Below are 27,086 nucleotides of genomic sequence, written 5' to 3' on the forward strand. Positions count from 1 at the left end.
TATTTCCTTTTGTATTGTGTTTGTAATTTTCACTTCTGCTTGTTCCATGACTGCTTGTACAGATTCCTTTCTATAATGTAAGGACTTCGAAACCAAAACTCCTCCTCCTGACAACCCTACACATCAGGCATGTACCATAAGTGATTACTCGGGGTAGGCAGTTGGTGATGTTTGCATAGTGAAACACGCCAAAAAATAAGTGAAAAACAGGCATCCGACTGAGTTGGAGGCAGAATTACTTGTCTTTTTAGCGTGGAAAGAAAACTTTGTTATAGGAATGTACACAGCACGTGTACTACAGCTGTACTACATGTAGTTTTAACATTGAGGGGCAGGAGTGAATTATCTCTACTGAATCTACAAAAAAAAATAAGTCATTTTGCATGTTATGCGTAATAATCAGGTAACCTTTGTAATTTTATTGAATTCGGTGCATACTTTGCCATAAAAGAAAAATGTTACTTATTGTTGGTGCTTTTTACATTCGACCAGCACAGGGGCCAGTCAGGTGGCACTAACATCAGCCACAACTACAGTTTCCATTTTTTAATTTTACGTGACTCAATAGGTTTCCTCAAGCACAGCATGTCGCCCGACAATTAAAAGGTATTTTATAATGGGCTGGTTATGCGACACTGGTATAGGCTACGGCTGATAGCTTTTGTGTGTGGCAATATACAGGGGTAATTAACACCGAAGATGCTCAGCAGATTCCATCACATGCCAGAGGGAGAAACTAGAAGTAGTTGATAGCTTCCATTACCTAGGTGACTATGTCTGTAGTTGGTGTGGATGCTCGGAGAGCGTTGTCACTAGAATAAGAATAGCCTGTGCAAAGTTCAGAAATTTCTTACCTCTACTGGTGACAAAGGGCCACTCATTCAGAGTGAAAGGTAGACTGTATGATGCATGTGTGCGTACTGCCATGCTACACGGCAGAGTAACATGGGCCATGACTGTTGAGGGCGTATGTAGGCTTGAAAGAAATGAAGCTAGCATGATCCGCTGGATGTGTAATGTCAGTGTGCATACATGACAGAGTGTAAGTGCCCTGAGAGAAAAGTTGGACTTAAGAAGCATCAGATGTGGTGTGCAAGAGAGACGACTGCGCTGGTATGTTCAAGTGTTGCGTATGGATGAGGAGAGCTGTGTGAAGAAGAGTCACTTCCTAACAGTGGAAGAGGAAGACATAGGATGAGGCACGACTTTACATGTTGGGCCTCACAGAGGCAATGAGAAGAGACTGAGACTCTCTGGAGATATGCTGTGACTGAGAAGACCCACACCATATCATTTGTAATGTTGTCCAGGAAGTTATAACCACTGATGTGTGTAGGAGTATCATAGTGAAAATGTTTCAAGACTAAAGTTCTCATTTAATAATATCTTGTTCTGGTATTTATTTTATTTCCTGAACCTGCAATTATATTATTTTGTTTATTTACATTTTTAATTCTGATATAATCATTATTTACACAATCTGAAACGGCTTTCTGCAAAGTTTCTTTTATAAATTAGTGGGTAGTGTGGGGCACAATGAGGAGGTTTTACTGCATTTCTGACTTTGACACAAAATATATTTTTCGCAAATATTCACCACATTACAAAAACTATATCAGCTAAGGAAATGAACTTCCCTAAATGCATCAAAAACATTATAATGCAATCTGAACACTATTCCACAAAATTATTGCCTTTCTGGGGCAAAATGATTAACATAACGAAGGCAAATTTGCTTCTTAAACTTTCCAGAAGTTCATTTGACTAAAGGCTCAGACATGTCAACATAAAGATCAGAAATGCTAGAAAAATTTTTTTAAATTAAAAACTAAAAGAAAATCTTAATATCTTTGGTCAAATGAGGATGGCACTTGATATGAAATTAACTAAACTCAACTAAATAAAAAAAAAAAAGCAAGGTATTCCTGTATGGCAGTTGATGCTGTGTTTATTTTATTCTTTACGTGTTTTAGTCATTAAACTGTGACCATGCTGAAGCTCTGTCTCGAAGAATTCAGTTGAACATATTGAACCCTGTATTTTTTAAGTTTCGTTACCTATTCTGTTACTGTTAATCTCTTTTGCTGAACCGCCAGGTACCAGGGACATATAGAAACCATTATTGGCTTCCAAACACATATATATTCATTGGGTTTCTTTCAGTTTTCATCTTCCTAGTCCTCTTGTTAGGCTGTGGACGGCCTGAGGTCATAGAGGAAGACACTTGCCCAAGGTGCAATAGTGGGACTGAAACTAGAACCATGTGGTTAGGAAATAAACTTCTTACTACAGAGGCAACACCTGCGTTTATGGTCATCCATGTGTGTCCATAAATATGGCCAAGTATTTATGTCTATATATATATATATATTGTTTTCAGTCCTGTTTGTGTTACCAATTTGGACCCTCTGCAAAATCCCAAATTTGATTTAATTTGCTTTGCAGTTTTATCGAAAGCGTATCTTGTTAAATGCTCGAAATACAAGAGTAGAAAAACAGCCAACAACTCTTTTACTTGTTTCAGTCATTTGACTGCAGCCATGCTGGAGCACCGCCTTCAGTCGGTCAAGTCGACCCCAGGACTTATTCTTTGGAAGCCTAGTACTTATTCTATCGGTCTCTTTTGCCGAACCGCTAAATTACTGGAACGTAAACACACCACCATCAGTTGTCAAGCGCTGTTGGGGAGACAAACATAGACACACTAACATATACACACACACACACATACATATATATATGCATATATATGACGGGCTTCTTTCAGTTTCCGTCTACTAAATCCACTCACAAGGCTTTGGTCGGCCCGAGGCTATAGTAGAAGACACTTGCCCAAGGTGCCACGCAGTGGGATTGAACCCAGAACCATGTGGTTGGTCAGCAAGCTACTTACCACACAGCCACTCCTACGCCTATGATTACAGATCGTTTTTTTTTTTTTTTTGCCTTGTTTTCCATTTGTGTCGTTCGCTGTTCGAAAAAACAGTTCATATTTCATGTACTCGTACTTTGTATTTTTTGTTGTACACGTTTGATGATATCCTGTCCCCACATATGCATATATATAGATATTTATGTTCTTATGATTGAATGCCATGCATCCTCTTCCAAGTAAGTTGTATCTTAATAATTCTGATGCGCACTCTATCTTTTTACTCTTTCTTTCTCTTATTCTTTTACCTCCTCTTCTCACGTTATTCTATCCTATTACTCCTTTGTTTTTTCTCTCTTCCTTTCTCCCCTTCACCCCCTCCTGTTTTTTTTCTCACTTATCCTATCTCCAAGTTTTTCCACTCCCCTTCACAGTTCTCTATCTGTCACTCTCTCTCCCTTGCTCACGTGACCATCAGCCATCTTTCTTCTCCTAACTTGTGTTTATTTCTCTCTCTCTCTGTTGTAGTTAGATCAAGGAAGATGTGTTCTTGTCTGTTTCCTGTACAAGCTTGATTTACGCGTTCGCCACCACAACCTCGTTTAGGCTTAGCAGCCCTCCCTGTTTATGTTACCAATCTTGGCCCTCCACAAATTCCCTCACAACAGAACATATATTAGGTTGGTGCATAATTATTGCAGCTTTTTTTTCAACAAAAACAATAACATGTTAAATATTGTTATTGTTTTTGTTGAAAAAAACCCGCAATGATTATGCACCATCCCAATAAAAGCAACACTCATTTACAACATGACATGAATATGAGACACAAACACACACAGAGTGATAGAAGCTGTCTATGAGCGAACTCATCGCTTAGGCCCGTGTCAATGCAAAATGGTAGGCTGAATGTAGTGGCAATTGGCAGCTATGGAAGCCCACATGGTTAGTGAAGACAGGATAACATGTGGTGGTGCGGGGGAGCCATGCACTGTGTGTTTGCAACAGGAGAGTGGAGGTGGGGAACAATGGAGAGAACTGTGTTACACACACCAGCACAGACAAAGATTTTCAGGTAGTGTTCAATGGTCAACTCTGGACAGTTGAGTGGAGCTGGAAAGAAGATCCCCTGACATGGAGGAATTAGGTACACTGTTATCAGCATACCCTGAAAGAAGATTCAATGAGAACGTTTGAGGGAGAGGTGGAGAGATGAATTGAGGAGAGTATTTCAATCCCTGAAGTAAAGAAGAGTGGAGTGCTGCCACTGATGGCCGTGGTACAGCTAATGGAAAGCATGGTCAAGCCAGTGGTGGACTTTCAAGAGCTGAATGACTACATTTCGTGCCACAGGGGAGACGTGAAGTCAGCATATCTGCAGCTACATGTGACCAAGAAATTATGGAAATATCAGCTGGTAGGGCATAAGGGCCCGAAATAGTTTGAGCAGGTAGGATTTCAAGCTGAACTTGGCACCAAAGATCATCGTGATGGTCCTCAAGTCTATTCTGGGTTAAGTGGACAAGGTAAACAAAACCACTAATTCCTACACTGACGACATCAGGATGCAGGGCTACACCATGCTCACCATTGTCTGTTTTAGCATGGTCTTTATAGCTGGATGCCCTTCCTAACACCAACCACTTTACAGAATGTACTGGGTGCTTTTTACATGGTACCATCACCAATGCTTTTTATGTGGCACCATCACCAATGCTCTTAATGTGGCACCAGCACCAGTGCTTTTAACGTGGCCTCTTGTTTCTAGAATATCGGTTGTGTTGTGGTGGGCAGGTTTTCTTGAGTACAGCAATGCACCACATATCTCGGTCCTGAATGTCTACAAATATTCTGTATTTATGCCTCGTGTTCTTCCTTTGGGGTCTCTTGTGTTTACAATATTCCTGTGTATGAAAAAGTCATAACTGATGTTATTGTATGAAATATTTAATGAGTGAAGCATTTAAAAGCTAATAAACAATAAATATACTGTAATATGAGAATGCAATATTTAATAAAGAGTAATGTGTAGGGTCATCAGGAAGAGGGAGAGTTTTTGGCTAGGGGTCCTTACATTATGGAAAGGAAAATGGATGAGTGTTCATCTAAAATTTTGGAAATGCTTTTAGAGTTATAATTCCATTGCATAAAACACAGGAATGTTAAAAATATATAGCAAACAAGAAACTGTAGAAATTACACTTTTCCTTTCTCTCCTGTATGAATATGTTTGTGATTAGTTAACTGACTACTGTTAGAGAATGATTTACCACAGACAACACAGTGATAGGGTTTCTCTCCTGTATGAATACGTTTGTGTCTAGTCACCAAACTATTTACAGAGAATGATTTACCACAGATATCACAATGATGTGGTTTCTCTCCTGTATGAATACGTATGTGTGCAGCTAAGTGACTACTCTGAGAGAATGATATACCACAGACATCACAGTGATATGGCTTCTCCTTTGTATGAATGCGTTTGTGTGAAATCAAGGCACTACTATCAGAGAATGATTTACCACAGATATCACAGTGATATGGCGTCTCTCCTGTATGAATACGTTTATGTTTATTTACATGACTACTGTGAGAAAACAGTTTACCACAGATGTCACAGTGAAATGGTTTCTCTCCAGTATGTAAACGTTTGTGTGCAGTTAACTGACTATTCTGAGAGAATGTTTTACCACAGATATCACAATGATATGGTTTCTCTCCTGTATGAATACGTTTGTGTGCAGTTAGATTACTACATTCAGAGAATGATTTACCACAGATATCACAGTGATATGGCTTTTCCTTCGTATGAACACGTTGGTGTGAGATCAAAGCTCTATTATCAGAGAATGATTTACCACAGACATCACAATGATACGGTTTACCTCCTGTATGATTATGTTTGTGTCTAGTTAAGTCACGATTTTGAGAGAATGATTTACCACAGATATCACAGTGATATGGTTTCTCCCCTGTATGAATACGTTTGTGTCTAGTTACAGCACTACTAACAGAGAATGCTTTACCACAGATATCACAGTGGTATGGCTTCTCTCCTGTATGAGTACGTTTGTGCATAATTAGATCACTTTTTTGAGAAAAAGACTTTGTACAGATATCACAGTCATATGATCTCATTTCTTTTACGTGTTCAGGGGAAATCAACTGTATACTTTTCTCACACTTTTCCATTACTTTTCCTCTCAAATCCCAGTTTATATATTTTTCTTCTTTTTGTTCTTATTCTTTATTTCTTACAAACACTTCTACTGTGGTATTTCTGTCCATTTAGCAACATTTACATAAATTTATCCAACTTCAATCAGCACACAAGCTTCTCTTCTTGGTGATGTTCAGAAATTTGGCTAATAATATTTTTTCAGAGCAAATGTTTCACAGGAATTCTACCACAGATTTGTAAAAACAATCCGACTTGTTTTATGTTGTGTTATCCTTTAGTTTCTTCCTTTACATCAATGTCATCTGACGTTCTGAAATTATAGAGAAACAACAGTGTAAGATACAGAGACTATCTAAAATATACAGATTAGTTTCTATTGAGATAATCTGTAGAAATAAACATTTACCTTAGCAACTTAATAATTCAAGAGACATAATGATTTGTTGAGAAGGGAATGGGAGATGTGGTGATTCACTATACTTGATAAGACATCAAACTAAGTAAAATCACCATCATCTACACATTGTCCTTTCAGGTGCGGTCCCGCCTAAACATAACCTGTGCTGGTAATGCATTATTGCATCCCTGAAGGTGAAGACATTTTTCAATTTTCAAAGCAGCAACGATGGACAATGTAGGAGGTGGGGGTCAATATAAAGATCTTCCCCCGGGAACAAAAAAATAAATAAATAAACCAGCCTGGTGGGTGTTAACAAATATGTAGAAAACGAATATGAAAAAAAATAATGGCGACCTTCCTTCCACAGGTAGAAATAGCAGCCAAATCTCGCAAAAATCATAGACAACTCTCATCCATAGCTAGAAAGAGCAGCTAAATCTCACACAAATCAGACATCTCTCATCGATAGCTGGAAATAGCAGCTAAATCTTGCGCAAATTATAGACATCTTTCATCGATAGCTAGAAATAGCAGCCCAATGACGCGCAAATTAAAAACATCTCTTATCGATAGCTAAAAATAGCAGCTAAATCCCGCACAAATCATGGACATCCCACAGTTATAAAACCAAGAACTGAACGTCTACAGAATTAAAAACATTGAATATTTTCATTGTTTAATACTTACGTAAATGGTTCATAAAGGATAGAATTGTTAGATATATGTGTATCTGGTTGTTGAGAAATAAATTATAAGTATTATAAATGTATTGTCAGCTGATTAAGAGAAATTCTTGCAAAAGAAACTTATTCGATTATCAAAATGCAGCAGGAACTACTTTCAATGCGCATGCGTGTCTCCTCTAAATGTTTAAGGCAGCTGAGTCTAATTATCTCCCTTTATTTCTTAGTATTTTTGTTGATACGAGTGGAGGCGCAATGGGGCAGCGGTCATAGGATCGCGGTTTCGATTCCCAGACCGGGCGTTGTGAGTGTTTATTGAGTGAAAACACTTAAAGCCCCACGAGGCTCCGGCAGGGGATGGTGCCGAACCCTGCTGTACTCTTCCACCACAACTTTCTCTCACTCTTTCTTCCTGTTTCTGTTGTGCCTGCAATTCAAAGGGTCAGCCTTGTCACACTGAATCTCCCCGAGAACTACGTTAAGGGTACACGTGTCTGTGGAGTGCTCAGCCACTTGCACGTTAATTTCACGAGCAGGCTGTTCCGTTGATCGGATCAACTGGAACCCTCGACGTCGTAAGCGACCGAGTGCCAACAAACAACGATGGGAGAGAATTAGACTTTGCTGTAATGTATTTGAAGCGAGGAAATACGCATGCGCATTGGTCATACTTCCTACTTCGTGTTCATATCTGGTTAATGTCCCTTTCATTAATTTCTCTTCCGCAGCTAATAATTCATTTGTAATACTTACAATTTATCTCTCAACTACCAGATACACACACATGTAACAACTCTATCCTTTATGAAACATTTCCGTAAGTATTAAACATTGAAAATATTCAATGTTTTTAATTCTGCAGACGTTTCGTTTTTGGCACGTCGAATCTGTGAATGAGAGATGTCTGTGATTTGTGCGGGATTTGGCTGCTATTTCTAGCTATGGAAGCTCCTTTCTACACTCCCCACCGTTATCTTTTTTTTTTTTTTCTTTCGGTTAAGAAATATTTTAAAATACACTGCAGACACTGAAGGTGCTACTAAAGCAGCGCGGACCCGAACGCGCAGTCGCGCGTCTGCGCTAGCTAGCCTTGAGTGGTCGATCCTAACCCTAACCCTGTCCCTGTCCCTAACCCTATCCCTAACCCGCGTGTGCAAATGAATACGTGTTTAGGGTTAGGATCGACCACTCACGACTAGCTAGCGCGGACGCGCGACTGCTCGTTCGGGTCCGCGCTGCTTTAGTAGTACCGACACTGAAATGTTCAGAAATCAATTCTCTTTTATAATTATAATTTACCGAATGTTTGTTTCTTTGTATAACTACTAATGCGTGCCCTCTCGACGAGCATTTTCGGATCTTTTTTAAAACGGGGGCCACATTTTTCATTAACGAAACACTTTGAAACTTGGAACACTGGTAGAATGTGTCATATAAAACATCTTTTTCTCTTAGTCTTCTTAAAAAAAAAAAGAAATCCATAAGTTATTCCATGTTAAAATTGTCGTATTTCTGTAATTTCAACCAATCACTGATGTCCATTCAGCCGATATACATTAAGTGCTGACTACATAAACAAACGATTCTGAAACAATTAACCCTAACCCTAGGGTTAGGGTTAGGGTTAAAGCAAATTTAAAATGAAAAAAGCAAATAAAACGAAGGTATGGAGATTAAATATGCTTTACATCGCTTAATCAGCCAAAGGAGTAAATATAAACAACTGAATACTTGTCAGTGATTGGTTGAAATTATCGAAATAAGACAATTTTTTACATGAAATAAATTCGAATACAAAAATATTTTTCTGTTCTATAACACAAAATAGATAAGTATACGAAGTTTGAAAGTCTTTCGGTACCAAAAACACTACGTAAAACATTAATGAAAAATGTGGCCCCCGTTTTAAAAAAGATCCGCATTTTCTTTCCTCATAATTTTCTATAAAATGAATAATATTGAATAAAAATTTCAGTACGTTTCAGATGATGTAGATAGGGATTATGTTGGAATTTTTTGTGACAAGAAAAGTACAATTGAATGGGGATTATTGGATAGTTTATACATTCGAGTTGTAGATTTAAAATTATGGCAAAAAAGTAAGGTGGATTTTTGGAATACATCATCCACATAAGTTGGATATTTCCGTTTTGAGGGGTCCTTTTGCAAATTCTCTCCACCATGTGGAACATCCACAAATGCTTTTCGCCATCAGAAGGAAAAGTCTGAATACTTTCCGCTGTGGAATGCAGGTCTTCATGAGTACAGCACTGCCGGTGTATCTTGGTTCTTTGTCATATCACGTGAGTGGAGCAGCATTCTTACTTCACTCTTCATCCCATGTCTTTCTGGGTGTCCCACTTTCATGTTAGATCGGCTCTTCCTTCTGGAGCTGTCAGAATCCAGCTGAGTTGTTGGGGTAAACTTTTGTTTCTCCGGTTCATCTCAACAGAAATGAATGTGTATCCTTTAAGTAGCCTCTACATCTTACACTGTTGTTTCTCTATAATTTCAGAACATCAGACAACATTGACGTAACAGAAGAAGCAACCTCAATGTCTACCATGTTTGAAAGACAACAGGAAAATATACAAAGCAGATGTATCAGATTGCTTCTACTGGTCTGTGATAGAATTCTTGTGAATCATTTGCTCTGAAATAATATTATCAACCAAATTTCTGAACATTACTGACTGGAGTGTCAAGAAGAGTAGCTTCTGTGTTGATTAAGTTTGCTAAACAAAGATAACACTGGACAGAAATACAACAGTAGAAGTGCATGTAAGGAATAAAGTATAAAAACAAAAGCAAGAAAAATATATAAACTGGGATTTGAGAAGGAGAATAATGGAAGGGAGTGAGAAAACTGTACAAAGGATTCCTCCTGAACAATTGGTAAAAGAAATAAGATCATACGATTGTGATATCTGTACAAAGTCATTCACTAAAAAGAGTAACCTACTTAGACACAAATGTATTCATACAGGAGAGAAGTTATATCACTGTGATATCTGTGGTAAATCATTCTCTCAAAGTATCCAGTTAGCTGAACACAAACGTATTCATACAGGAGAGAAACCATATCGTTGTGATATCTGTGGTAAATCATTCTCTAGAAGTAGTATTGTTACTGCACACAAACGTACACATACAGGAGAGAAACCATATCACTGTGATATCTGTGGTAAATCATTCTCTAATAGTAGTCACTTAACTAAACACAGACTTATTCATACGGGAGAGAAACCATATCACTGTGATATCTGTGGTAAATCATTCTCTCAAAATAGTAGTTTAACGAAACACAAATATATTCATACAGGAGAGAGACCACATCACTGTGATGTCTGTGGTAAATCATTCTCTAATAGTAGTCACTTAACTAAACACAGACTTATTCATACGGGAGAGAAACCATATCACTGTGATATGTGTGGTAAATCATTCTCTCAAACTAGTAGCTTAACGAAACACAAACGTATTCATACAGGAGAGAAACCGTATCACTGTGGTATTTGCAAGAAATTATTCTCTGATAATAGTGTCTTAACTATACACAAGCGCATTCATACAGGAGAGAAACCATATCATTGTGATATTTGTGATAAATCATTTTATTACAGTAGTCATCTAACTGCACATGCACGGACTCATACAGGAGAGAAGCCATATCGTTGTGAAATCTGTGGTAAATCATTCTCTAACAGTAGTAACTTAACGGAACACAAACGTATTCATACAGGAGAGAAACCATATCATTGTGATATCTGTGGAAAATCATTCTCTAAAAGCAGTGCATTGACTAGACACAAACGTATTCATACAGGTGAAAAACCATACCATTGTGATATCTGTGGTAAATCATATTCTCAAATTTGTGACTTAACAAAACACAACTCTATTCATACAGAGACGAATGGGAAAGAGTAGTTCCTATAGTTTTGTGTTTGCTGTTTATTTTTGATATTCCTGTGTTTTATGCAATGGAAATTAAAGTATTCCCAAATCTTTTACATTTCTTTTTGGTTTTGCTTTTTTGTAATTTTCACCTCCTTTCTTTCCGTGAGGTAAGGATTTCTATACCAAAACTCTTCCTCCTCCTAATAACCGTATTCTTTCTTGAATACCACATCCTTTAATTCCTGGATGTTTTTTGTTCATTTTCTTTTAAACGCTTTACTCTTATACAATAACATAAGTTATGACTTTTTCATTTTGACTCCATCTCAATTGTTAAATGTTTTTCCTTGCAATGAGTTTTGTAGAGAGAAAAACAAGTGGTAGTTGGATGGCACAATATCAGGAGAATATGGGGGATGGTGTGAGAGATCCCCGCCAAGTTCATGTAGTTTTGTTTAGATAGCCAAAGACATATAGTCAGGCATTGTCTTGTTGGAATTCTACACCCTTTCCTGTTGGCAATCTCCATCCTGAATTCTTTGCTTCTTTCGTTCATATTAGACAGCAGACGACAGTAGCCATCAGAATTAATGGTTTGCTTTTGTGGGAGAAGCTTATGATAAATAATGCTTTTATGATTCCACCAAACAAAGCATGGCCTCTTTGCCAAGGATATACGTTTTTTGTTGCTTTTGGGAATTCTAATGCAAATTCCAGCATTCTTTTCACACTACGTTTGTACACAATTCATTTCTCATCTCTAGTCACAAGTTTCCAAAAAGGCATGCTTTCATTCCATTTCAAAAGTATATCACAAATGGAACACCAGTCCATCCAATTCTTTTCTGAGAGTTTGTGAGGGACCCATAAATTATAATGATAAATGTATCCTAGCTTCGCTAGGTGCTCATGAGCAGTACTTTTAGTAGCTTCCCACTACTCTGGAAACGCTCTAGTCATGAGATGTAAGTTTTCTCCAGTTTTTGCTTTCAAAACATCTTCATCAAATGTTGAACCTCTTCTACTGTGACTATCATTTTCCAAGCTAAACTCTTCAGCTTGAAATTTTGCAAACCACCTTTGAATAGTTGATTCACCTACAGCATCACCAACGTAAACTTCACCAATGTTTTTGCAAGTTTTTCGACATTTTTAAAACAGAAAAGTATTTTTGGTTATCCATTTCAGATGTCAAAGATTAACCGGAATGAAAGATAAATCTATTTTTAGTCGGGAACAAAGAAGAGATGCTCTACCGATTTAAGTAATGCCAAAGTTTTAACTGCGTTACGTTTCAGCTGTGTTCAAGGAAGTAATAAAAAATTTGTGTTTAAAGCGCTTGTCACTTTCCAGGCAACCTAATACTATGGGGAAAATTTTGGGAACGACATCAAAAAGTCTGGCCTCTCTGTCAGAATGACATGGTTAGGCTACACTCTCAAACACTACCTCTCCCACAATAACAACATACAGGACATGTCCCACCAAAGCCAAACTCACAGGATATCAACATAAAGGGAGATAATTACACTTAGCTACCCCAAACATTTCAAGAGAGAAGCCATGCACATGCATTGAACGAACTTCCCACTTGATAACCTGTTAAGCATACTGTTCGTGAGTTTTAATTAGTTGGTTATACATTTATAATTGTGATAAAGTATTTCTCAACTACCAGACACACACACACACACACATATATAACAACACTATCCTTTATGAAACATCTCTGTAAGTATTAGACAATGGAAATATTCCATGTTTTTTTAATTTTGTAGACGTTCGGTTTTTTGGCGCGCGGATTTGGTTGCTGTTTTTAGCTCTGGATGAAAGATGTCCATCACTTGATCAGGACTGGGTTGCTATTTCTATGAGTTGTACGAGATTTGGTTAATATATAGTTTAACGCCCTGTCACGAAAACGAATTTGCAAACGAACGGGTGAGGACTTTCGGTAAATGACTATCTTTCAATGAAATTTGAGAGAAACACCTTTCAAAAAGCATCGATTGCGATTATAAAGGAATTTATGGGGAAAATGTTTTCTGAAGGGGCAGCGAGAGGACTGTCGAAAAGTTCACACAATGATCCGTTTTTACCCCTCGTAACTTTCAGGATCTAGTTTAGCACTCTGTCACGAAAACGAAAAGATAAATGGAAAAAAGTATAGTCTAATAGGTGAACAAAAATGTATAGAAAACGAATATGAAAAGAAAAGGGCATAACTACAGGGTTTTACACCCCAGACTTTGGGAGGTCATAACTTCTGTAGATTTCTATTGAAATAATAAGCAGAAAAGAGAAGCCGTCATAAGAAAACTTACGTTAAAAATAACATGCACACGACTTCTTTTTTCTCAATAGAAGTAAATTCCAAAGTTAACGTTTCTAGTAGAGAAGTAGAAGAGAACAGAAGCAGCGTATTACTTCATTAGAAATCTACGGATGCACATACGCACATAATAGAGAAAAATGAAACAATTATGGACGACTTGCTCCGAAACACCACCGAGTGGGGAACACTTCTCAAAAATAACCTGCAGTTGTTTCCTTCAAATTTCCTACATGCTCGAAATGTACATACATCAAGGTATATTTGTAGAAACTTTAACGAAAAAATATTCATTTTCCTGGAAGTTAAGAAGAATTTAAGTGGACTTTGTTGGAATTTCCGAAAATTGTCCCCCACCCCCATTCCAAAACACTGCCACCGGAAAGTTTTGTATATTCGGGATCTACATAATAAATACAATATGCATAGAAAATTTCATTAAAAAATATTCATTTTTCTGAAAGTTATGACCTTCCAAAATCTGGGGTGTAGAAGTCTGTAGTTATGCCAATTTACATAGGTTCGTCGGCAGAGGTAAGGATCATGGACCGTACGACCCTTTGGGATTTGGGAGGGAGGTATTTTTACATGAACACACTATATCGAGGGCGGAGATTCTGAATCTGCAATTCGAAATTTAAATCTCCCCCGCCGCATGAATTTCTTGAATTTTCACTTTTCTAAAGATTTTTGTGGGTGTGAAATATGTAGAAAAATACGGAGATTATGATTCTGAAGTCATTAACTATTAACCTATGTCGGGTTGTACACTCTTCACCTGGGAAAGACTTTGCATTTTTAAGCATCCATCTATCTCGTTGCCTGGTGAGGAGGTACTCAATCTGGCTTATGTGCTCTTCAGATTGATCAGGAATTAGGTGGTTGGCTGGTTTTCTGAATTTAGTTTTGCAGATCATGAAATCATTTGCATCTCAGAATTCCAGCAGTCTTGTTCCCTCCTCGTTTCTAGGTCCAAAGTCAAAGCCCCTATGCACTCTCTGGAATCCACGGAGGTGCTGTCCAACATGTCCATTGAAGTCTGCAGCCATAATAACAAAATCTTTGTCATTTGTCTTTGAGGTGATTTTCCCACAGCGAAAATCCTGTCTATAGTTTGTCTGTCTTAAGTACTTGGGTGGGACCCTACAGATGCATTGGTGCTATTAAAGAAGATACTTGCTCAAGGTGCTGCTCTGGTATTGAACATGATATCACACGGATGGAAATGAAGTTTTTTTTTTTTTTTTTTTAGTTCAGTTGACTTTTTGTCATGCATCATGCTTCTTTGAATTGTAATGAGGATTGTAGGTCTTGCAACTATCCACATGATCATGCCCTTCTCAATGTCCCACTTCCACACATTCAATCTACTCTCAGAGATTTTTTTTTTTTTTTTTCTGCTCTAGGCATAAGGCCTGAAATTTTGGGGTGGGGGTCTAGTCGATTAGATCAACCCCTGTATGCAACTGGTACTTAATGTATTGATCCTGAAAGGATGAAAGGCAAGGTTGACCTTGGCGGAATTTGAACTCAGAACGCAAAGACAGACGAAATACTGCAAAGCATTTCGCCGGGCATGCTACCGTTTCTGCCAGCTCACCTGCTTAGAGATTGACACTTCTTTATGGACCTGTTGGCATCCAGCTCAATTCTTAAGTTGAACGTTTATTTCAATAGAAATAAATTTTTATATTTTAAGTAGCTTCTACGTCTTACACTGTTGTTTCTCTCTAATTTCAGAACATCAGATGACATTGACTTAACAGATGAAACATCCTCAATATCTACCATGTTTTAAAGACTAAAGAAAGATATTATATGATACATATGTATTAGATTGTGACTACGAATCTGTGGAAGAATTCCTGTGAAACATTTGCTCTGAAATAATATTATTAGCCAAATTTGTGAACATCCCAGAGTGTGTGCTCATTGAAGTTGAATAAGTTTATGGAAGTGTTGCTAAACAAATGTATAACACTTGACAGAAATACAGCAGTAGAGGTATTTGTAAAGAATAAAATATAAGAAGAAAAGCAAGAAAAATATATAAGAGGGGGAAAATAATGGAAGATAGTGAGAAAATTGTAGAAATAATTTCTTCTGAACACATGATAAAAGAGACAACATCATCTGACTGTGATGTCTTTATAGGAGAGAAGTCATATCCTTGTGATATTTATGGCAAATCATTCTCTGAAAGTGGTACTTTCACTAGGCACAAATCTATTCGAACTGGAGAGATGTGTCGCTGTGATATCTGTGGTAAAGTATTCTCTCAAAATGGTTCGTTAAAGAAACACAAACGTATTCATACAGGAGAGAAACCACATAAGTGTGATATTTGTGGAAAATCATTCTCTAGAAGTGGTAATTTAACTACACACAAATATATTCATACAGGAGAAAAACCATATCGCTGTGATATCTGTGGTAAAGCATTCTCTCAAAATGGTGCCTTAAAGAAACACAAATGTATTCATACAGGAGAGAAACCCTATCGCTGTGATATCTGTGGTAGATCATTCTCTCAAAATGGTAACTTAAAGAAGCACAAATATATTCATACAGGAGAAAAACCATATCGATGTGATATCTGTGGTCAAACATTCTCTCAAAGTAATTCGTTAAAGAAACACAAATATATTCATACAGGAGAAAAACCACATAACTGTGATATTTGTGGAAAATCATTCTCTGTAAGTGGTAATTTAACTACACACAAATATATTCATACAAGAGAAAAACGATATCATTGTGATATCTGTGGTATATCATTCTCTAACAGTAGTAACTTAGCTGAACACAAACGTATTCGTACAGCAGAGAAACCATATGTTTGTGATATCTGATAAATCATTCTCTCAAACTTTTGACTTAACAAGACACAAATGTATTCATACAGGGAAGAAAGGAAAAGGGTAGTTCCTATAGTTTTGTGTTTGCTGTATATTTTTAATATTCCTCTGTTTTATGCAATGGAAATTAAATTATTTCCAAATCTTTTAGATTGTTTTTGGTTTTGTCTGTAATTTTCACCTTCCCTTCAGTGATGTAAGGACCCCTAGCCCAAAACTTTTCCTCCTCCTGACAACCCTACACATTATTCTTTCTTGAACATTGCATCCCCTAATTACAGTATATTTATTGTTTATTATCTTTTAAATGCTTCACTCATTCAATTTTTCACACGATAACGTTTGTTATGACTTTTTCATGCACAGGAATATTGTAAAGTTCTCAAATGTGTTCATAAACAATGACCCCCAAGTACAAAACAGAAGAGACCCCAAAGGAAGAACTTAGGCATAAGTATTCATAAGTCATTATGAATAAGGTGATGTCGGCCAGTATTGAGAGAGAATGTGTAGAATGAGTTGATAGCCGTGTCTGTGCTGATGTAGTAATTATACTGTGATACGGAGTGGATGTATAACGATCCACTTTGCCATCAAAGCCAAACGAGCCAATGGACATTGTCTGGCTATTTTCTCAAAGTCAGGTGTTATGCAAGACAACCTGTACTTGTGGGGAAACCTGTGTAGAACTGACTAAACGATAGCTTCATATCAGAGTGAAAGAAGACTTTTCACAAGGTCATAATCCAACACTGATTGGGATTTCCCCAACCTTATAATGGCAAGGGGGAGATGTGCAGAGGTCCATCTCATCAGAAGGAGGGCAGCCAGCCTCGACCACCGGAATGAACTTGAGGGCTAGAAATTCATTTACTGCGTTGGGAGCCTTTGATCAACGCCTACAATAATCACCATGGAACATCTAATGAAGGATTATAGGTCCGAAAGCGCTCACATATATCAAGATACACTTAACTCAAGGAGGACCAACAAGGCTATACACAGACTACGTGCCACAAGCAGGTATCCTCTATCTATCTATCATTTCGTCTATCATAAAATAGGAAATTTCTGTGTCACCCCATGAGAATTCTGGGGGAAGTTTTGAAGTGAAGGTAGTGTAGATGTAGAAACTAGAAGTTTTGAAGTATTTAAACAAATTTTTGCCCTTTTAAACTTCCGTATGTTGAAAGGGACTTCTTTACAAGCGCACCTCTTCAAGAAAATGACGCTTACTTGTCAAAAAAGTTCCAAAAATGGGAAATATATCCAAAATAAATGAAGTATGCAAAAATTTAACAAGATCCATCTATTTTTAAATATTTTATACTAAAAATAAAATACGGAAAACGGGCACTTGAGAATATAAGCAAAGATGTCGGACGATACAAAGGGTGGTAACTTGTGCCAGATATTATTAATAATCGAGGGGCCCAACAATAACTCTCTTTTACTTGTTTCAGTCATTTCACTGCGGCCATGCTGGAGCACCACCTTTAGTCAAGCAAATCGACCCCAGGACTTATTCTTTGTAAGCCTAGTACTTATTCAATCGATGTCGTTTGCCGAACCTCTATATAACGGGGACGCAAACACCGCCATCGGTTTTCAAGTGATGTTGGGGGGGGGGACAAACAGACACACAAACATGTATATATATGCATATATGTGACTAAAAGTAAATACAAAAAAAAAGGAGTTTTGTATGATTGTGTGTAGAGGAATATATTATTTTGTTTAAAAGAGTTCCAACTATATTCTTGTAAAATTAATGTGGGATATAGAATATGGAATATACAATAAGTAATATAAGCATATATATATATATATATATATATATATATGTGTGTATATAATATACACACATAAATAAAGGGAGTTAATTAGACTAAAACATTTCAGGAGAGAAGCTACGCATGCGCAGTGATCGATCTTCCTACTTTATGTTGTTAACCTGTTAAATGTCCTGACCATGAATTTCTCTGAATCAGTTGATAATACACTAATAATTGTTATAATGTAATTTCTCAACTACCAGATACACATATATATATAACAACTCTATCTCTTATGAAACATTTCCGTAAGTATCAAACAATGAAGGTATTCAATGTTTTTAATTCTGTAGACGTTCGGTTTTTGGCGCGTCGATTCTTTGTGTCTCTTCTATGTTTTATGAATGATGGATGTCCTTGATTTGTGCGAGATTTGGCTGCTATTTCTGGTTCTGGATGAGTGATGTCCGTCATTTACTCAGAGCTGGGTTGCTATTTCTAGTGATGGAACAGATTCTATGAATTAAACACCCGGTCACCGTGTAGAAAACGACTCTGAAAACAAGATTTGCGCGAATGAATGGGGAGAGGACTTTCGGAAAGTTCACCTGGTCCTTTTTTCTTCATATCTTTCAGAAAAAATGGATATCTTTCAATGAAATTTTACAGAAACACTTATAAGCCGTTTTTTCCCCCTCATAACTTTCACCCGGTCACAATGACGAAAAAAAAAACAAAAAAAACTAGTTTAATACGTGTACAAAAAGGTGTAGAAGACGAACAGGTAAACAAAAATTTGCGCAAACATATGTTCATCTTGGCAAGGATTCGAGAGGAAGGTATAACGGTTAATGTTGAAATTAACCGGAAACTAAAGCGAAAAAAAAAAGATATAGTCCAACGGGTATTAAAAAAGGTGGATCAATATGAAGATTTTCTCTTAAGAAAAAAACCCAGCTTACTAGGTGTTAACAAGTATGTAGAAACCGAATCTGAAAAAAAAAAATGCGATAACGAACCTGGAGGGTAAGGAGAGGATTTTCAGAAAATTCACAAGGTCCGATTTTTCCGTTCTAACTTCCGGCAAAATGGATATATATTGATCTTTTTTTTACGGAATACCACGTTTTTGGTTATTGAAAATTCAAACAGGTTTGAAAGGAATAATAAGTGAAAAAGGCTGAGGTTATAAAAATTAGTAGTAACGAAGTCAGAACAAGAGAGAAAAAGAATGATACAAAATCCTTACGAAAACCTCGTTAGTGTTTTTGTGTGTGAAACTAAATATCTTTTACATCATACCTCTAAGAATCACTGAATATATTAATCCCAAATTGTAGATTTACAATTAGGCAAAAAAAAAAAGTAAGGTGGAATGTTGGAATAGATCTTCCTCATAAGTTGGATATTTCTGTTTTGAGGGGATTTTTTTCAAATTATCTTCACCACGAATTTCAAAATGATGGGGATGGGGAACCCTTTTATAAAAAGTTACGAAATATGATTTCTACTAGCTTTCACTACACCAAACATCATTTCAATTTTTGCGTAATGTAAAATAATGTAAGTAAATGGATAATTTTGGTTAAAATTTTAATCCTTTCACCCGAACGATTTTCACTTAAAAAGAAAACTCATATTTTTTTACATGGGATCAAGTACCCTGACCTGACATGCTGCAAACCCTTATTTTTGATCAGGAAAAAAAGGGGTGGGAGACTGCCCCACCTCCATACTGGAATTTTGGGGAATTTTTTTCTTTCTATTGAATGAATTCCAGTGACCTCCTAATATGCTACAAGCTACAAAACCCTTTTTGGGGTTCGGAAAACAAGGTGGGATGGGGTGGAAACCTCGGAAATTTCATCTCCACCCCCATTTTCAAATATCTTTTGTTCTTTCTTTCTTTACCCATAATTTTAGGTAACATTTTGCAGAAATACGTTTTTGAGAGAATGTGGATTACATTAGATTGGAAATTCAAAGAAGTTTGAAATGAACAAGTGTAGATGAAGAGCTTATAGAAGTTAGTGGTAACAAAGTGTGTGGAGAGATAAGAAACAATAAATTTATCTAAAACAAAAACACTAGAGTTTTGCATTTGTGTGTGAAACAAAGTAGAAGTATATTAAAACAAAATATCTTTTTCCTACCTCTTAAAATCACTGGATATAATACATATATATAATCCCAGGTTGCAGAATAGATTTGATAAAGTCAAGCATTTTCTCTTTGCAATTTTTGGCACCGAAATGAGTTTCATTTTTGTGTGTCGAGAGCGTGAGCACGTAATGAAATTCACCTCAACTTTCAATGGTGTAACAATATATCATAATTATATATATCATCATCATCATCATCATCATCATCATCGTTTAACGTCTGCTTTCCATGCTGGCATGGGTTGGACAGTTTGACTGAGGACTGGCAAGCCTGGAGCCTGCAATCAGGCTCCAGTCTGTTCTGACAAGGTGTCTACAGCTGGATGCCCTTCCTAACACCAACCACTCTGAGAGTGTAGTGGGTACTTTTTAAGTGCCACTGACATGGGCACCAGTCAGATAACAGTGGCATCAATCACGCTCGAATGGTGCATTTTACATGCCACCAGCACTGGCGGTGTATCTTGGTTCTTTGTCATATCACGTGACTGGAGCAGCATTCTTAGTTCACTCTTCAGCGCTTCATCCCATGTCTTTCTGTGTGTCCCACTTTCATGTTAGATCGGCTCTTCCTTCTGGAGCTGTCAGAATCCAGCTGAGTTGTTGAGGTAAACTTTTGTTTATCCGGTTCATCTCAACAGAAATGAATGTGTATCCTTTAAGTAGCCTCTACATCTTACACTGTTGTTTCTCTATAATTTCAGAACATCAGACAACATGGACGTAACAGAAGAAGCAACCTCAATGTCTACCATGTTTGAAAGACAACAGGAAAATATACAAAGCAGATGTATCAGATTGCTTCTACTGGTCTGTGATAGAATTCTTGTGAATCATTTGCTCTGAAATAATATTATCAACCAAATTTCTGAACATTACTGACTGGAGTGTCAAGAAGAGTAGCTTCTGTGTTGATTAAGTTTGCTAAACAAAGATAACACTGGACAGAAATACAACAGTAGAAGTGCATGTAAGGAATAAAGTATAAAAACAAAAGCAAGAAAAATATATAAACTGGGATTTGAGAAGGAAAATAATGGAAGGGAGTGAGAAAACTGTACAAAGGATTCCTCCTGAACAATTGGTAAAAGAAATAAGATCATACGATTGTGATATCTGTACAAAGTCATTCACGAAAAAGAGTAACCTACTTAGACACAAACGTATTCATACAGGAGAGAAACTATATCACTGTGATATCTGTGGTAAATCATTCTCTCAAAGTATTCACTTAGCTGGACACAAACGTATTCATACAGGAGAGAAACCATATTGTTGTGATATCTGTGGTAAATCATTCTCTAGAAGTAGTATTGTTACTGCACACAAACGTACACATACAGGAGAGAAACCGTATCATTGTGATGTCTGTGGTAAATCATTCTCTAATAGTAGTCACTTAACTAAACACAGACTTATTCATACAGGAGAGAAACCATATCATTGTGATATCTGTGGTAAATCATTCTCTCAAAATAGTAGCTTAACGAAACACAAATATATTCATACAGGAGAGACACCATATCACTGTGATATGTGTGGTGAACCATTCCCTCATAATAGCAGCTTAACAAAACACAAACATATTCATACAGGAGAGAAACCATATCACTGTGATATCTGTGGTATATCATTCTCTCATAATAGTGTCTTAACTACACACAAACGTATTCACACAGGAGAGAAACCGTATCACTGTAGTATCTGTGGTAAATCATTCTCTCATAATAATGTCTTAACTAGACACAAACGTATTCATACAGGAGAGAAACTATATCACTGTGATATCTGTGGTAAATCATTCTCTCAAAGTATTCACTTAGCTGGACACAAAAGTATTCATACAGGAGAGAAACCATATCATTGTGATATCTGTGGTAAGTCATTCTCTAGAAGTAGTATTGTTACTGCACACAAACGTACACATACAGGAGAGAAACCATATCACTGTGATATCTGTGGTGAACCATTCTCTCATAATAGCAGCTTAACGAAACACAAACATATTCATACAGGAGAGAAACCATATCACTGTGATATCTGTGGTATATCATTCTCTCATAATAGTGTCTTAACTAGACACAAACGTATTCATACAGGAGAGAAACCGTATCACTGTAGTATCTGTGGTATATCATTCTCTCATAATAGTGTCTTAACTAGACACAAACGTATTCATACAGGAGAGAAACCATATCACTGTGACGTCTGTGGTAAATCATTCTCTAATAGTAGTCACTTAACTAAACACAAACATATTCATACAGGAGAGAAACCATATCACTGTGATATCTGTGGTAAATCATTCTCTCAAAATTTTGACTTAACACAGCATGAATATATTCATACAGGAGAGAAACCATATCATTGTGATATCTGTGGTAAATCATTCTCTCAAACTAGTAGTTTAACGAAACACAAACGTATTCATACAGGAGAGAAACCGTATCACTGTGATATCTGTGGTAAATCATTCTCTCATAATTGTGTCTTAACTATACACAAACGTATTCATACAGGAGAGAAACCATATCATTGTGATATCTGTGGTAAATCATTCTCTCGAAATAGTAGCTTAACGAAACACAAATATATTCATACAGGAGAGAAACCACATCATTGTGATATTTGTGGTAAACCATTCTCTCAAAATAGTAGCTTAATGAAACACAAACGTATTCATACAGGAGAAAAACCATATGATTGTGATATTTGTGGTAAATCATTCTCTAACAGTAGTAACTTAACGGAACACAAACGTATTCATACAGGAGAGAAACCATATCATTGTGATATCTGTGGCAAATCATTCTCTAAAAGCAGTACATTGACTAGACACAAACGTATTCATACAGGTGAAAAACCATACCATTGTGATATCTGTGGTATATCATATTCTCAAATTAGTGACTTAACGAAACACAACTCTATTCATACAGAGACGAATGGGAAAGAGTAGTTCCTATAGTTTTGTGTTTGCTGTTTATTTTTGATATTCCTGTGTTTTATGCAATGGAAATTAAAGTATTTCCAAATCTTTTAGACTTCTTTTTGGTTTTGCTTTTTTTGTAATTTTCGCCTTTCTTTTCGTGATATAAGGATTTCTATACCAAAACTCTTCTTCCTCCAAATAACCCTATTCTTTCTTCTATATCACATCCTTTAATTCCTGGAAATTTTTTGTTTCTTTTTTTTTTTAACGCTTTACTCATTAAATATGTTATACTAAAACATAAGTTATGACTTTTTCATACATGGGAATATTGTAAAGTTGTCAAATATGTACATAAACAATGACCCCCAATTGCAGAACAGAAGAGACCCCAAAGGAAGAACATGTGGCACAAGTATAGTTTAGTGATCCTTAAAACTGTTGATATACTAATTAAAGCCTTTAACGAACAGGTGGATTTGGAAATATATAAAATAGAGCACAAGAGATATATAAAATAAAGGGCAATTGCCTGGCAGGTGAAGAGTGATATGAACAGGGAAGTAAACTATGGTATAAAAGCAGAGGCATTCTTGGTTATTTGGAAAAATGGGAACAGCTGGAAGTGAAGCTTAGAAACAGCTTTATTTAGCAAGGGGAAAATAAACAAAACAGGTGTGCTAACATTCTACAGATTAAGGATCAAAATTATGAAGTATTCTGGTTTGCAGAAATTGAAGTGTGGGATATGTGTGCAGTTAGGAGTTGATCAGCATTTTGTTATCATCTGTCCCCTCATGTTTATTATAGTCCTTCCTCAAATATTCATCACCCTGCTGACAAATTCTATTTGCCATCATAATTACTTCTGCTTCCCACTACTCTGGAAACGCTCTAGTCATGAGATGTAAGTTTTCTTCAGTTTTTGCTTTCAAAACATCTTCATCAAATGTTGAACCTCTTCTACTGTGACTATCATTTTCCAAGCTAAACTCTTCAGCTTGAAATTTTGCAAACCACCTTTGAATAGTTGATTCACCTACAGCATCACCAATGTTTTAGCAAGTGTTTCTACATTTTTCAAACAGAAAAGTAGTTTTGGTTATCCATTTCAAATGTCAAAGATTAACCAAAATGAAAGATAAATCTATTTTTAGTCGGGAACAAAGAAGAGATGCTCTACCGATTTAAGTAATGCCAAAGTTTTAACTGCGTTACGTTTCAGCTGTGTTCACTGAAGCAATAAAAGATTTGTGTTTAAAACGCTTGGCACTTTCCAGACAATTTAATACTATGGGGAACATTTTGAGAACCAGATAAGGAACGACATCAAAAAGTCTGTCCTCCCTGTCAGAATGACGAGGTGAACCATACTCTCAGACACTACCTCTCCCACAATAATAACATACAGGACATATGCTGTCTGAACCACTGCCCCATCAAAGCCAAAGGGGCCAATGGACATTGTCCAGCTATTTTTTGCAAACTCACGGGATATAGAAGATGACCTGTACTTGTGGGGAAACATATAGGATTGACTAAACGATAGCTTCACATCAGAGTGAAAGAAGACTTTTCACAAGGTCATAATCCAACACTGATTGGGATTTCCCCAACCTTATAATGGCGAGGGGAAGAGATGCAGAGGTCCATCTCATCAGAAGGAGGGCAGCCAGCTTCGACCAGGAGAATGAACTTGAGGGCTAGAAATTCATTTACTGCGTTGGGAGCCTTTGATCAACGCCTACAATAATCCCCATGGAACGTCTAATAAAGATTATAGGTCCAAAAGCGCTCACATTTCATGACACACTTATCTCAAGAACTAGCCATAAGGCTATACAGAGACCATTCGCTACCAGTAGGTATCCTCTATCTATCTGTCTATCACTTAGACAATCATAAAACAGTGAAATCATGGAAATTTCTGTATCACCACACAAGAATTCTGGGGAAAGTTTTGAGGTATTCAAAAAAATTTTTGCCCTTGTGTGTGAAACTATGGTTGACTTCGTCGAATGGCCCTGTGCCTTGAAGTGAAAGAACCAGTGTTATTTGATCTTCTTTAGCTTTTGTCATTGTCCGATGAAAGGGAGATAATTAGACTTAGACATTTTAAGGTAGAAGCTACGCATGCGCATTGAATGAACTGCTCACTTTATGTATCTCCGGTTAAATGTCTTGTGCATGAATTTCTCAACTACCAGATACACACCTATATAACAACACTATCCTTTATGAAACATTTCCGTAAGTATCAAACAATGAAAATATTCAATGTTTTTAATGCTGTAGACGTTCGGTTTTTGGCTCATCGATTCTTCGTACGATTTCTGTTTTATGAACGAGCGATGTCCTTGATTTGTGCGGGATTTGGCTGCTATTTCTAGCTCTGGATGAGGGATGTCCATCATTTGCTCAGGACCAGGTTGCTATTTCTAGCGATGGAAGAGATTCTATGAGTTGTACGAGATTTGGTTATTATATAGTTTAACACTCCGTTGTTATATTACTGTTGTTATTTCCGTGCAGAACAGGTTTCAACATTTTGATAAACCATTTTCCTTTTATCTTTCTTCCAGCCTCACTTGTGTCATGTTGTTTGGGGAAAGGAAAAATTAGAAACAATTTCTGACCACATATTTCTGTATGTTTGCTCAATGGAATTTCGTGAACATTAGTGTTCGAGATATGTTGTCTGTGGTCTCCTGAGCATTCTGATAATGTCTTCCCTGTCACGACAATATATAGTTCCTTGCAATTTGGGCATTTAATGCAGTAGATTAAAATTTCTGTTTTTGCAGATCATATTTGCATTTACGAAATTCTGTCCACTTATTGTCCTGATAGATCTACTAATATGCATGTAGTCTCACGTTCCACATCTGTTATCATTACACTTGGGTACAGTGAACATTTCCCCCTCTTTGTTCATGTTGAATTTTGCCTTTGTTAATAGTTTCTTTTGGTTATGTGGTTTTATGTCGGAAGCAACTTTCCTAAATTATGAATTTTCTTAGATTTCAGTTTTTTTTTAAACAATGGGGAAATATCTTACCCCATTTTAAGTGCATAATAGATAAAAGGAATTTGACTCATGGAAGCATAAAAATTTAAACAATAAGATGATGATCTGCAAAACAAGTACCTGCTAATAAAAGACACTTTTCCATTGTTTCATGGGTCACGCAGGTTTTTTCTGCCAGATGCTCTTCCTGTTATCAACCATCTCCGGTTTCCGAGTAAGGTAGTATTTCTCTATGTCTGGACATATTTTCATGTTGATGTGCATTAACATGTCTTACATGATGTGAAGACACACACACACTCGTACACAGGACAAACTTCTTTCAGTTGTAGATGCACTGATGCTATTAAAGAAAACACTTTCTCAAGGTGCTGCTCTGTGGAACTGAACTTGAAATCACATGAATGAAAATCCAAGTTAATTTTTATTCTACTTCAGTTGGCTTTTCGTCATTCATCAATGTATATTTTTAGTTGATCTGCGACTCCGTGTGATCACACAACCAACTAGAAGTAACACATTTCCCTTAAATTTCACCTATGGTTCATGAATATTGAATGATGTAGTCATAGTTATACAGTCTTCCTGGATGTCCATCTTCTACATGTTCAATCTACTTTTAAAGATCAGCACTTTTATATGGAGCTGTTGGCATCCAGCTCAAATCTTAAGTTAAATGTTTATTCCTAGAGTTTAACTCAATAGAAATAGATCTATATATATTAAGTAGCTTCTACATCTTACATTGTTATTTATCTATAATTTCAGAACATCAGATGACATTGACATAACAGAAGAAGCATCCTCAATATCTACCATGTTTTAAAGACTAAAAGAAAATATTATACAAAACAGATGTATCAGATTGTTTCTACAATTCTGTGGAGGAATTCCTGTGAAACATTTACTCTGGAATAATATTATTAGCCAAGTTTCTGAACATCACTGACTGGAGTGTCAAGA

General features: G+C 36.7%; 2 protein-coding genes and 1 long non-coding RNA gene across 3 annotated transcripts; 2 read left to right on the top strand and 1 right to left on the bottom strand.

Moving 5' to 3' along the window:
* Positions 1–4,803: 4,803 nt before the first annotated feature.
* On the bottom strand, positions 4,804–7,281 carry LOC128251075 (uncharacterized). Its single transcript, XM_052977417.2, has 2 exons — positions 7,141–7,281; positions 4,804–6,363 (listed from the first exon to the last, which is right to left on the bottom strand). The coding sequence occupies exon 2, from the start codon at positions 6,062–6,064 to the stop codon at positions 5,069–5,071; it is 996 nt and encodes a 331-aa protein (XP_052833377.1). The 5' UTR covers positions 6,065–6,363; positions 7,141–7,281; the 3' UTR covers positions 4,804–5,068.
* A 532-nt stretch (positions 7,282–7,813) lies between these two features.
* LOC106873840 (uncharacterized) lies at positions 7,814–23,205 on the top strand. Its single transcript, XM_089344615.1, has 4 exons — positions 7,814–7,953; positions 9,652–10,962; positions 15,772–16,095; positions 21,327–23,205. Exons 2-4 carry the CDS (start codon positions 9,984–9,986, stop codon positions 23,120–23,122), a joined length of 3,099 nt encoding a protein of 1,032 aa, XP_089200741.1. The 5' UTR covers positions 7,814–7,953; positions 9,652–9,983; the 3' UTR covers positions 23,123–23,205.
* Positions 23,206–23,900: 695 nt separating this feature from the next.
* LOC149130709 (uncharacterized) lies at positions 23,901–26,966 on the top strand. The gene is made up of 2 exons (XR_016238857.1): positions 23,901–25,345; positions 26,892–26,966. It is a non-coding gene; the product is annotated as an uncharacterized LOC149130709 (long non-coding RNA).
* Positions 26,967–27,086: the final 120 nt, after the last annotated feature.

This window comes from Octopus bimaculoides, chromosome 28, assembly GCF_046866305.1.
Source record: "Octopus bimaculoides isolate indiv1 chromosome 28, ASM4686630v1, whole genome shotgun sequence".
Taxonomy (NCBI): domain Eukaryota; kingdom Metazoa; phylum Mollusca; class Cephalopoda; order Octopoda; family Octopodidae; genus Octopus; species Octopus bimaculoides.